The sequence below is a fragment of the Heptranchias perlo genome, chromosome 1 (assembly GCF_035084215.1).
Source record: "Heptranchias perlo isolate sHepPer1 chromosome 1, sHepPer1.hap1, whole genome shotgun sequence".
Classification (NCBI taxonomy): Eukaryota; Metazoa; Chordata; class Chondrichthyes; order Hexanchiformes; family Hexanchidae; genus Heptranchias; species Heptranchias perlo.
In genome coordinates this window covers 137781435-137795386 of record NC_090325.1, presented here as the reverse complement: position 1 = coordinate 137795386, position 13952 = coordinate 137781435, and the positions used below count along the sequence as shown (strand labels likewise).

The 13952-nt window shown below is 43.7% G+C and overlaps 1 protein-coding gene across 6 annotated transcripts in view; it reads left to right on the top strand.

Annotated features, from left to right (window-relative positions):
- The window catches only part of slc2a9l2 (solute carrier family 2 member 9, like 2), a 396296-nt gene that overhangs the window by 327599 nt on the left and 54745 nt on the right, over positions 1–13952 (top strand). Inside the window, exon 12 of one of the 6 annotated variants that reach the window (XM_067991549.1) lies at positions 2350–3479. The exons of the other annotated variants lie outside the window; for them this stretch is intronic. Coding sequence (XP_067847650.1) covers positions 2350–2522 — 173 coding nt within the window. The 3' untranslated portion in view covers positions 2523–3479. Of the gene's footprint in view, positions 1–2349; positions 3480–13952 lie in introns of those variants that run through there. 6 annotated transcript variants of the gene reach the window in all.

Here is a 13952-nt window from a genome sequence, read left to right as displayed (position 1 = left end):
CGCTCGAAAAGGAAAGGCAGGAAACTCGGACACTGCGTCAATGGCCTTTGAAATAGCTGAAGGGACTGGTGAACATGGGCGGCAAGAACTTGGTGCAATGATTGTGACGGCAATTATTGGACATGGAGCCGGCTCTGGGGAATGTTTTATGCCCTCTCCAGAACATACTGCCTCGCCGTGCAGACCACTGGAGCTGATGGCTCTATGCTGGGGGGGAGGATGTGCAGCAGAATAACTGAGGGCCCTGATCCGCCAATAAGAAGAAATTAAGGCTGGAGTGGGTGGAGACCTTCCCCAGTCAGGTGAGAATAAAAAGAAGAGGTCGAGAGACATAAAGTTTTGCCCCTGAGGAGGAAGCTGAAAGGCAGCTGGGGCTGGCCTCTGCTCTGAGTCCTGTAAAGAAACTGATGAGCTGAAAGGTAGTTGAGGGCAGTTGTAGACAGGTGAAAGAGTCTGGGCCTGGGGAAGTTTACAAGGTATTGCCAAAGGTACTGTAGTGTGACCTTGTGTGGAGTGAATTAAAAGACAAGTGGAAGTATGAATTGGTCAAGGACTATTGTTTGTTGTATGATGAAGGTTATGAGACGGTAGGACTCTGACAATATATACAGTAAAAGTGCAGAATTACAGGCCAATGAAGCACTCAAATCACTCACTCGAAGGCAACCAAGTCAGCAAGCCCATAAACAGTAACCAGACAGACACCCAGTGCCTCTTTAAATCACTCCTCCATCACTCACCAACTTCCTCTACACAGTGAACATGTGCCTATGTGAACATATGGCTGGACATCATATATGCCAGATCCATGACCACTGAGAACAAATTACCCCAGAGAGGTATTATACACGTTTGGGACCGGCTTGGCAGGACACATTTCTAATGCAATTTACATGCTGAGCATTCTGGTTGAAGGGACCGAGGCAAGTCAGCCACATAATGTCTTTCTATGTGGCGTCGCTCATGAGCAAGCAAAACAAACTGACAAATTGTCCCTTTCATCCATTTCAAAGTGGTAAACCATTCCAACTCTGAATAATTTCAATTGATCCACAATTTAAATGTTGTCATTTAAGTATTATATTTTTGTGCATTCTCAAAAATAAAAGCTATGCCTTTTGGAAAAGAAATCATTTCTTGGTTTTGCAAACTATAACACTCCGTGACGTGCAATATGCTAGCAGTAAGTTAACACATGAGATGACCTTAAAACAATGTTAGCTGAATAAAATTGGATTTGTAATTAAAATGTGTTTTTTAGTCCTGTGGAATAATATTGTAATTATTATTTATGCTTTCTCCATCAAATCAGATAAATATTGGTACAGTAGGCTGAATAGATAGAAATAACATTCTGTGCAAGCAAACAGCTGTAATTATAGATTCTTGAAACAGCATTAATATCCAGCAGCCACACATTCACTAACCTGGAAAATCATTTTATAACAAAGGCGATCACTTACAGGTAATTGCAAAAAATGTATTATTTCAATGTTCAAGTAGTTGCAATTATATGTGAATCAGGGGACACAAAATTGAGTCAAGCACAAAGGGCTCGATTTTGAAAGGGCAGCGGGGGAGGAGGGTCAATGGGCGCGCGGGTAACCCAACTACGAAATTCTTACCGTTTCCCACGTGATCGCAAGTTAATTGGTGGCCCTTTATGTGGCTTCCGGACTTGCCGTCCGAAAGCTGCGCATCGGGCGGACTGCGCACCCACATGACAGGCTGTCAGCTGGAGCGGCTCTATTTAAAGGGCCATTGCTCCAAAGGCTTTCGCTGCAGCAAACACCAAAAGGCACAATGGAGCAGCACAGGGGCAAGGCTGCTCCAAGGTTCAATGATGCCCCACTGCAGCAGCGATTGGCCAGGGGGAGGAGGAGAAGGGAAGTCTTTTATCCCGGGAACAGAAGGAAGTGTCCTGCCTCTGCCACCAAGAAGGCCTGTCTCGGTGGCAGAGAAGGTCACCAGCAGGAGCAACATCTCCCGCACCTGGATCCAGTGCAGGAAGCGCTTCAATGACTTAACTAGGTCAGCATAAGTGAGTACACTTACTGATTCTCCTGCATTCCGTGTTCCACATCACCGCACCCCCACCCCTCCCACTACAACTCATTCCGCACTGCCAAGACTACTCCATCACATCACTCCTCACAGGCCCTGCAGATCAGCCGCACCCTTGAGTGCCTGCCTGTCCATTGGGAATGCTGAGACTGGCACCCCACAAACGTCTGGTGACACAACTTTATCATTCACCAGACACAACATGAATTGATCTTAAGAATGATTGGCATGTTGAACACCTCAATGTGCTCATGATGCTTAATATTGCCTTCTGTTCCCTTACAGGCCATTCAGTAACCGCTGTGACGGCAGAGGGTGATTCCTCAGAGGAGCTCCCGGCTTCTGAGGCCACACCGTCACATCTTAGTGAGCCATCCACCAGCGAAGATACTCACACCTTCGTGGGTCCTAGTAGTCAGTTAGTTGGGTTGGGACCTGGTGAGTTACCACACACGTGAGCACGAGCAGACACTGGTGGCAGGGGCAGCTGTGGAGAGTTCGCGTCGGTGGGAGCACTCCTCTCCAGGCTCTGCTCAGCTGGACGCAGATGCTGAACCCCAGGGCCATCCTTTAAAAGGAGAATGATCGAGGGGCAGCAGTACATTTGCAAGGGGTTGGAACAGGTGCCACGCGCACTGTCCACAATAGCGCAGAGGATGGAGGAGTCCGACTCCTGCAAAAGTGGAATGTGGCACAGGTACAGGAGGGAATCTCTGAGATAGTGTCACAGGGACGTGAGCAACTGTCTGTGATAGTGTCACATGTAATTGCTGAAATGTCTGAGATAGTGTCGTAGGAATGTCAGCGATGGAGTTAAGGCTAGCCTCCATGGAGCTTCAAGCACGGCTCACAAATGAGTCCATTCAGTCTCTGACAACGGCTGTTCGGACTCAGGGTGAACAACATTCTGCCGCCTTAAAAAGGCTGATAGATACTTTAGAAGTGGCTTTTCAAGGCATCACACATGTCCTCCAATCTGCAATCCAGCAGGGTGGTAGGAGTAATTTGGCCCTGGCCCAGGGGCGGGATGGTGGCAAAAGGGGACATGGAAGTGAGAACGTCACTCAAAGCACTCCCACATCTCACCCATTGCCCCCCTCTCAACCAGTACCCGCAAAGCTGCCTCCTCTCCAAGTGGCCGAGTCTGCCCCTGCACAAGTGCAGGTGGAGCAGCCTTTTGAGGGACCCTTACGGTCTCCAAAACCCAGCGTAGGCTGAAAGCATCTAAGCACTCAGGATAAGAGCAACCTGCCACTACCTCTGCTGCAGCCACAGGGGATGCACCACGTAGAAGCAGTAGGAAGAGAAAGGCTAAGGTTTTGTGATCACGAAGGGTATGCACAAGGGTGTCTGACAGACTGTCATGTTTTTCATTTATATTTTGTTTTTCTTAAATTCACATTAAATGTTATCATTCTCACCACTACTGCCATGTCTTGCCCATTCTTGACTGACTTTTGTGATAGGGCCCTTTCATGAGCTTCACCATGATGTCACCCATTGGGTCACTTTACAATGGGTGTATGTGTAGTTGCAGGACTGTTTTGTGCAGGGAGGGGTGGGGTGGGGGGATGCTGGTGTTGGCGCTGCTCTTTCCAGGTGGTGTGAGGACTGGACTCTTCACACTGTCTGATGTTAGGAGAACCGTTCACATATCAGTGACTCCCTGGCCTCACGAGCAGCCAGCTGAGCCGCTGCTCTGGCCATGAGTTCGTCCTCCTCCGCCTCCTCCTCCTCAATGTGGATGGCAGATGAGGATGGGGCCTCCTCAAATGGCACCCCTCTCTGTTGTGCAGGACACAACACATTACTATAATGTGTCCCACTCTGTCTGGTGTGTATTGAAGCGCTCCCCCAGAATGATTAAGGCACCTAAATCGCATCTCAAGCAGCCCTATAGCATGCTCAATTGTAGACCTGGTGACGATGTGGCTGGGGTTCCACAGAGGCGTCATGAGCCACGTGTGCAGGGGATATCCCTTGTCCCCGAGGAGCCAGCCCTTCAGGGTGTTTGATGCGTGGAAGAGGCCCGGATGTTGGATTCCCTCAGAATGAAGGAACCGTGGCAGCTGCCAGGGAACCTGCCGCACACGTGAAGGAATCTCTTGCAATGGTCACAAACGAGCTGAGTGTTGATGGAGTGATAGCCCTTCCTATTGATGAACGTCCTGGCTCGTGTGGAGGTGCTCACATTGCTACATGGGTGCAATCAATTGCACCCTGTACTTGCGGGAAACCAGCCACAGAGTGGAATCCCACTGCCCTCTCCGTCTGGCTGAGGTCATCCATGGGGATGTTGACGTACTGCGAGGCCCTGCGAAACAAGCCATCGGTGACTAGTGTGCAGACAACTGAGACCCCAGCGCTGTCCCCGGTGGCACCCTGGAATGATCCGGAGGCGAAGAAGTTGAGGGCAGTGGTGATTTGACAGCGACAGGTAATGAGAGCCACCAGGCCCAGCCGGGAGCAGCTCGGCATGAAGGAGGCTGCAGATGTCTGCGACTACCTGGCGACTGACTCTGAGCCTCCGTATGCACTGCTCCTCAGAGTCCAGTAAGCTGAGCCTCGGTCTGTAGACTCTGTGGCGAGGGTAGTGCCTCCTGTGACTGCGCTCCCTCTGTTGTTGCCCTCTGTGCTCTTGTGTAGGTGCCTGTGGCGCAGCACTGTGTTGTGGAGCTCCAAATGGCGGGAGTGCACGCCATGCCTGGCGAGGCTGGTGATGTTGCCCGTCCTCGGATGTAGTGGAGAATGCAGCCATGGCGCCCCCCCCCCCCCACCCCACCCCAATCCTGAGGGTGTCAGTTTGAGGGTGTCCAAAAAGTTGGTAAATATGTGTAAACAGAATTCTGAGTGCTGCAATAACCTACCTTTTATCCCCATCTGTCAAACAGGCATTTAAATGTCCAACTGGCTGCTGTCTGAAACATGTCCCCTTGAACATGGAGTGTTTCCCATAGCACGGGAAACGCGCTGAGGTTGAATTAAAATCGTACCCCTGCCTCAATCTCCAAGTTAAGCATCAACTATATCAATAAGTGGTTTAAGTATTACGGATTAGTGAAGTGCCTGCGCAGACTGGTGCATCTGTGGCAACCCCGGAAATCAGCGGGTTGGAGCCGGCTTCCGAACCCGCTCGGGATTTTTGCAGCCCCAACGCACCCGCAATTTGATTTTAAAATTGAGCCCAAATGTCTCCAAAATGAAGCCACTGCACTTTTGTGAAGCTACAATTACTTTAAATATTGCAAATGCGACTTGTATTTTACAAGAAATTTACTTTTACTCACCATCAATCCCAATGTGACAATTAACAAAATTTGCATTTATAGTGCAGTTGCAATATATCTAAGTGCATGAAGATGGTGAAAAACTTTCATTGATCAAGGATTGATATTAAATTTCTGCTTCTGGCCTGTTTCCACTTTCCAGTCTTCCACTGTTCTGGGCAGTTGCATGTTTTCAGACTATATTTAAAAGTGGGTCTGATTCATCCACTATAAATTTTGTGGTAACTATCCCTCTGCCCTGTGTTATTCTCCAGTGCCAATCTGTTGCTCGCTTCTCCCTGACTCTTGGTCCACGGGCACAGGAGCTAGCATGAACCTACTGTTATCTATGCCATTGGGTCCATGTGTTTGAATTTAATGGGCCCATGACATAACAAGAGGGTCTCACAACTGCACTTCCATTGCATTCTTGAACCAGTCACATGAAAATACATAAAAGTGGCCTTACGGTGTTTAACTTTTGATTTTACTTCCCTCCCTGTGGAGACAGGGCTGTACATTTGCTCAGTGCCTCGTCTAAACAGCCAGGCAGAGCTCACGGGATGCATAGAAGAGTCGCACTGTTTTACCGCCTGTTAGTGCGCCAATAGGGGTGAAATTCGGTATTGTGAAATGGCCGATAGCACATCGGCCGCCCGTGTTACACTCTGCTCAATGACTTTAATAGAAAAGTAAAATGGAAATCAGGGACAGAGAAAAACAGGCTGCTAATTCACTATTGCCCATTTTACACTACTGCCCAAGGTAAATTTCACCCCCCAATGTGTTGTGGCACTTGGCTGTCCCATTTCTCTGGTGCTGCTGGAAAACCTGCATTCCCAGTATCTAGCATTGGTTCTTAGTGTCTTATGGTGATAGCCTGGCTCTCGGGCCAGTTTCAAATTGGAGCCAGCACCAGAGTGGCTCAGCAGGGTAGGATATTGGAATCAGATCTCCATGCCAGCAAGTAAAGCAATGATTTTAATACTACATCAAATATATTTCAGTTATTATCTTTTGATATAGGGATGCTTTGGGGATAAAAGTACTGCACCTAGATTTTCCTTCCCCTTTAAGGTAATTTCCAGATTATACATGAGAACATCTGTAAATATTTGTAGAATTAATTTTTACACAAGTGAAGAATTGCAAGAAAATCTAGTAGAAGAAACAAATATTTGAAAGCTCTGATTTGGAGGAATTATTAAAAAATGTTGAAAAATAGTCAAAATCCTGCTTCATGAACAGGATGGAAACAAAATAAGTAAACTGAAAATGAGATTATATGCTGTTGCTTAAAAAAATACAAAATAATTAACAGCCAGAAAGTTTTTAGCAGTTCAATAAATACAAAAAATACCAATCGCATTTGGGTTGAAGTCAAATTCAAGCAATTCTTTGACAATTCTTTTCTAAAGTGTTATTTTCAACATTTAGAAGTGTGAAGTGATATATTTTGGAAGGAAGAATGAGGAGAGGCAATGTAAACAAAATAGTACAATTTTACAATGGGGGACAGGAACAGAGTCCTGGGGGTTCACGCACACAAATCTTTGAAGGTGGCAGGATAAGTTGATAAGACTGTTAAAGCATATGGAATCCTTGGCTTTATAAATATAGGCATAGAGTAGAAAAGCAAGGAAGTTCTGCTAAACCTTTATAAATCACTAGATGGCCCAGCTGGAGTATTGTGACCAATTCTGAGCACCACACTTTGTGAAGGATGTCAAGGCTTTGGAGAGGGCGCAGAGGAAATTTACTAGAATAATACCAGGGATGAGGGACTTCAGTTATGTGGAGAAGCTGGGATTGTTCTCCCTAGAGCTGAGAAGGTTAAGGGGACATTTAATTGAGGTGTTCAAAATCATGAAGGGGTTTGATAGAGTAAATGAGGAGAAACTGTTTCCACTGCCAGGAGGGGTGGTAACCAGAGGATAGGGATTTAAGATAATTGGCAAAAGAACCAGAGGAGAGATGAGGAAACATTTTTTTATGCAGCGAGTTATTATGATTTGGACCACACCGCCGGAAAGGGTGGTAGAAGCAGATTCAATAGTAACTTTCAAAAGGGAATTGGATATATACTTGAAAAGGAAAAAATTGAAGGGCTATGTGGAAAGAGCAGAGGAGTGGGACTAATTGGATAGCTCTTTCAAAGAGCTGGCACAGGCACAATGGGCTGAATGGCCTCCTTCTGTGCTGTATGATTCTATGATCTAAAGTAATGGTAGTTTTATAGAAATGTCAGCTCACCTATCATAAGTAAGTTACATTTGAGATACTTTATACTGGAATGAGTTCATGTACCTGTACTGAGTCATATATAATTACAACTATTTAAAAGGAATCTTTGGAATAATATATTAAAGAAAGCGATTTATGCAATTACCAGTGCTCTGTGTTATAGAAAGCTTTGGCTAGAAGGAGTTGGTGCCTCTCCATATTAAGCCCTTTCCAGTGATTCTTATTACGTTATTATTATTAAATTGCTTTCATGGAGACAATACAAGTCAGCAAGGTATCTGTGAATAATACCTGAGACAATTATCCCCTCCCCCACAGAATATAATTACAACATGCAATTTAACACCTTTTGAAATAAGGAACAATGGTAGTGGTCATTACCTTCACCGTGTCATGCAGAGGCTCACAGTGCAGCACGGGTCTCTGATCCTCTGTTTCCTGTTTAGCTGTTGGTTGCCTTTCTCAAGTGTTGTCTCTTATACCATTGCTACAGACCTCAAATTTCTAAAAAAAAATGCCAAATATAGCTGCTCAACCTTTGTACATCTGTTTTCTCTGTTAACGGCTTCCCTGCTGCCAGGAATTCTGTCTAACCTGCAGATTTTTATTTATTATGCAGATTCACTACCTGCATGATTTTCAAGCTTCTTTGGTTTTATTTATTTTAATAACCCGCCTCTCTTTTTACAACTAATTTTCGAATTTTACCAAATTGGCATTTAATTGTATTTTGTAATGTAAACCTATGTTCTAAGAATTCAGTGAAAATGTAGAATCTGATCCATGTCATATAAATGAGAAAGCAGCAATTCAAAAGCAAGTACAGGTTAATGCCTTCCAAAAGATACTTACTCAGACCTAATACAGGTGTTGCATTTGTAAAAGGGTGAAACAATAAGTGACTGGGGGTAATTTTGACTTTGGTTAATAAGTGGAAAACAGGCGATATTGATTCAGCCGCCCGTTAAACATCTCTTCCGATTTTTATTTCCTTTGATGTCAATGAAAATTGGGAGAGATATATAACGGGCGGCTGAATCGATATCGCCCATTTTACACTGCCACACAGTCAAAATTGCCCCTATTGAAACTAAACTGCACATTGATTCTAATTCAGTCTTTTCTTACTCTAGGGAACTGCAGAAAATCTGAGCAAAATGAGACTAGAATTAATATTGGTTTCAGTACATGACATACAATGATAAAAATCAAACTAGATTTATACAAGATGGACATTGAAACATTTGAAGTAAAAATGTTAAGCTGGCATTCACCCAATTAACCCACAAATGACTAAGCAACGAGGTCTGAAATATTTGCACTTCGGTGAATTTTCTGTCACAAATTTAATTTATGTTCCTTGTTTTATTGCACGTGCCCAGAGGGTATCCCTGTCTGTTATAATTTGGCTAAGTAATGTGCAATTTGGAAACAAATTGTCTGAAAGGGGCTAATTCCATCCCAGGTGCATTGTAATGAGTTGTATATAATAACATATTTACTGTTGTGATAATAACTATTTTGAAAAAATGGGTATTTGCTCCAGTTATAGGGTGCTCTGGAATGTTCTAGAATTTTCTCGGAAAAAAATTGAAGAATGCCATGGAACTTCCTAACTAAAATTAAGAAACTCTTAGCTTCCTATTGCCCTGATTCTATTCTGCCAGTAAGAATACATTTGATCTATGTGACCCATTAAGTGTATTTTGTTGTGGTGAGAGCAATGGGACAAGGAATCATTTTGCTTGAGGGCAAATTTTAAGATTTGCTGCCTGTTTCTTGATATTTTTCCTTGAAGCAATGGATATATACATTTTGCCAATAGAGAAATGTATTATTCTTGGTACTTTATAAGAAAAAGTTTTTATGTACTTAGAAAGTTTGCTAAGGTTGAGAATAGATTTCCTCTGTTCATTATTTGTAATAAATTGTAATCTCAAGTATGAAGAAGGTGTTGGCAATTTTGCTACAGTTGGCAGGATAAAGAAATTTGCTCTTGATGTTGGGAGGCACCGTTGTTTGTTAGGCCAATATAGAAAAACTAAGCATGCTGCTTCTCACCTGTTAAGCATAATATACAAGCCTAGATCACCCATTCTGATCATCTCTGAAGTTGCATGGCTCAAATAATGATACCTGCTTTCCCTTAACTTGGAGATATACCAAATAAATAACTCCTTCCCACCCTGCCCTAATGGGGTGAAGATCTTTATCAGTATCTATTGTGTGCTTTTGTTATTTTAGCACAAAGCTGGAGTTTTTGTTTGATTACTTTTGGGGAGAATACTAATACTGTCAGATTCAGAGCTACTCTCCCTGCAGACTCGAGGACTGACTAGCCTTTAGGATGCAGCACTTCTCATTTATTTCCTCCGCATTTTTATATTAACTGAACTCCACATTTTAAGGACACAAGGAATAGTATCTCTGAGGCATTGAGGTGAATTTACATTTAAAGTGGTACTAGATATCAAAAGAGTCTTTAGTTATGGTCATAATCTGGTTTATACAGTATATTATTTATCACCATTGGGGAAATTGGAAAGTGGATTTATAGATTCAGCCTAATGAGAAATGGCAATGATCTGAAGGTACTGTGAGTATTATATCAAAATACAAATACAGCTATACATTAAAAATCTAAAATAAAGTTCAAATCAAAATACTGTAAATGCAAGGTAAAAATGAATAAAATGAATACAAATGTAGTTTCAGAAGATCATATTTTTGTAAAATTAAGCTTAAAAGACAAATGTTGCAAGAATTCTGCTATCGCTACCCATGCTCTTGCTATCCCTACCCATGTTCCTGCTATCTCAGTCCATGTTTCTGCTATCTCTACCCATGCTCTTGCTATCCCTACCCATGTTCCTGCTATCTCAGTCCATGTTTCTGCTATCTCTACCCATGCTCTTGCTATCCCTACCCATGTTCCTGCTATCTCAGTCCATGTTTCTGCTATCTCTACCCATGCTCTTGCTATCTCCAGCCCTGTTTCTTCTATTTCTACTCATGTTCCACTGTGCACGCTCTCTTTCAATCAGAAAGACAAATGTCTGGGTGGATCCTGGAAGATGAAGATGACCCTCTACAGCCATGGTTAATGATAACTGTGTGGTTTCACAGGACATAAACTAGATCTCATTGTATAGTGTTCAGTCGATCAGCCGAGTCACCATAGAGAAAACTACTGGAATTTTGAAGTTCAGGTGCCTCTTTTGGTCCAAGGGTGCTCTGCAATATATTCACTGGACTCTCAAGGATAGTGATAGTGTGCTGTATGCTGCACAACTTTGTCTTATAAGTAGGCCTCTTCATGGAGTACCAGAAGAGGAAGGCACCTAAAGGTTGCATGGGGAATCAGGTAGATGAGCAGCAGCAGCATGAAGAGGACAATCTTCCAAACTCAAGGGAATACAAACCAAGTTTAAGAAACCTATGCTTATAATTTAACCCTTTATTAAATCCTGCAGCAGCAGCCGTTTCCCATTATTGTGATATAACACTAGACATCATACAGCAGCTGCCTGCCTGAAACATGGAGCTGTTTCTTATCCTGAAAGATGACCGCCTTGTGGGCAGGTGGTCTAGGAGCAAAATGTGTGCAATCAGTTTGGATTAGGCTATTTGAAAGCTTGCTGTATAGTAGAAATCATGTTGAATTTACTGTTTGATGCTGTGCTGTCTGACTGAACCACATATTAGCTAAGAGCAACTTTCACCCGAATCATGCAGTGCAAAGCTTGGATGATGCTTGAAAAGTTCTCTGCAGTTTTCTGAAAGGAGCCAAAGGCAATAAAGATCAATCCTAGTCTATCCTTTGCATGTATAGACAGTGGTAGATTCAAGATCTATTTTAAGCTTATTCCAGAGGTGAAGCATTGTCTCTACATTCATCCTGTTCCTCCTGATAGCCTATTGATGTGTCTGGTACAAATAGCTAATCCTAGAATAGAACACATCTTCCATCTCTCTGTCATCTGTGCATTCAGTCATGAAGATCCTCTTATTACAATGAAACTCAGAGGTGATCCTGTATGGTACTTGTAGTCATTGCAACTAATCGGCAGTAACTGAAGCCTCATTAAATTAATTTTCCTGTGGTTCCCTTTTTTGTGCCTTTAATATTTAGTGAGTAGTGTACAATACCATTAAGCAAATACTTAAAGCAATATTCTGCCTCAATTCCACAGCCAGGGAATGTTTTTGTACAACTGCACTTTAACATGAATAGCATCAGGACCTGCAAAAAGAAAATCCTCAAATAACTATTAGCGGAAAAAAAAGCTGCAGAATAAAAGATATATTTACATTGTCTCTTGCATTATAAGCATGGACCTAATTCAAGATAGTTGCCATACAAAAGCATGTACGCTGGTAAGGGTGCTTGGGTGCATTGAAAAAAGCACAAAGTGCATGGAGGAAGAGGAGGGTGAGTTTATCGAAGCATGCATGTGGCAGGTGGATTCCTACGCAGGAGCTTGCTTGGATTAAGGGGTAATTTTATGATCCGTACTGCTAGCCGATGGTTTTATGCTGGCAGCACACATCAAATATTTAAACACATGCTGGTCAAAGATTATTGGCAGGCCGCAACCAAATTTCCAATAGGCGCTGCTGGCAGTGCAAAATCTCACCCCTTTAGAATCCTAGAACAGCCCCATGTGGTGGTCAAGCCGAAGTTAGCTGTCCCAGTGGGTAAATGACATTAGTCATTGTGAGAGCCTGCCTGTATCATTGTAAAGGTGGTCCTGCACTTCCTTACTATTTTTGTTAGGGTTGTCACGTAAAATGAGTGTATCGGCGGAGCGGGATCATTTCTGCCAGGTTTTTGCCCTGTAATGGCTGCATTCTGGGGTCTTACATGTGTGCACTCACTAAGGCTGCTGCGAGCTCATTAGCATTTATAAAATAATGCAGAGGAACGGTGTTGGAGTTCACTGCATTGAGCTGGACTTGTTTTTAACAGCGTGAGGTCTTCTGATAATACTCTGATAACCACAGGGAAATTTTTGTACTCACCCACAATAAGAGGTTCTGAGTATCAGGTATAGGATTCCCTAGGGCATTCCTTTGTATGCAATTTTAAACAGAGGTACAGGAAGCGCAATGCACGATGGTGGAAAGGAGAATGAGGCAGCATTTGAGGAGACAGAGACCTACATGATATTGGCCTGTCTGAAGGGAGAATTATACCATGAATGAAGACTTGATATCAGTTTGCTTGGTGACTTGAACACATAATCTAGGCTGACACTTTAGTGCAATACTGAGGGAGTTCTGCACTGTCAGAAGTGTGGTCTTTTAGATGAGACGTTAAACATTTTACCCATCCAGCTTGTCTCTGGAGTACACTGATGTAAGCCCTGTATGCAAATGTGTATGCTTTTTATCCCCATTGGACAGCAAATCAGTTGTTACAGTATGAGCTTGAGAACAGCTAGTTGGTACCGATATGGTCAGTCACTAGGAGAACAGCACAGGCACTGTTCGCTACAGAGACTTGAGAACATAATCCAGGCGGACACTCCAGTGCAGTACTGAGGGAGTGCTGCATTATCTTTAAATCGAAGCCCCATCTGCCCTCTCAGGTGGCTGTAAAAAATCCCATGTTACTATTTGAAGAAGAGCTGGGGAGTTCTGTGCCCTGGCCAATATTTATCCCTCAACCAACATCACTAAAAAATAGATTATCTGGTCTTTATCTCATTGCTGTTATCCCCTGGGATGAGAGAGTTGTACTATGAGGAGAGATTGAGTAGAATGGGCCTATTCTCTCGAGTTTAGAAGAATGAGAGGTGATCTCATTGAAACACATAAGATTCTGAGGGGGGTTGACAGGGGAGATGCTGAGATATGGTTTCCCCTGGCTGGAAGTCTAGAACTAGGGGGCATAGTTTTAGGATAAGGGGTCGGCCATTTAAGACTGAGATGAGGAGGAATTTCTTCACTGAGGGTTGTGAATCTTTGGAATTCTCTACCCCAGAGGGCTGTGGATGCTGAGTCATTGAGTATGTTCAAGGCTGAGATCGATAGATTTTTGGACTCTAGGGGATGTGGGGATTGGGTGGGAAGGTGGAGTTGAGGTTGAAGATCAGCCATGATCTTATCGAATGGCGGAGCAGGCTCGAGGGGCCATATGGCCTACTCCTGCTCCTATTTCTTATGTTCGTATTTGTGGGACCTTGCAAATTGGCTGCTGCGTTAATCAGGATCAATGACCCAGAAATTGGACCGCCATGAACTGGGGCACTATCCCAGTGCAGCGCACGGTGCATGCGCCTAATGAGGCCGGCAGCAGGATCACGGCAAATTGGATCACTGGCCTCATTAGGATAATACCGTCGAGATGTGGGTGCTATTCAGGTGGCTCAGATG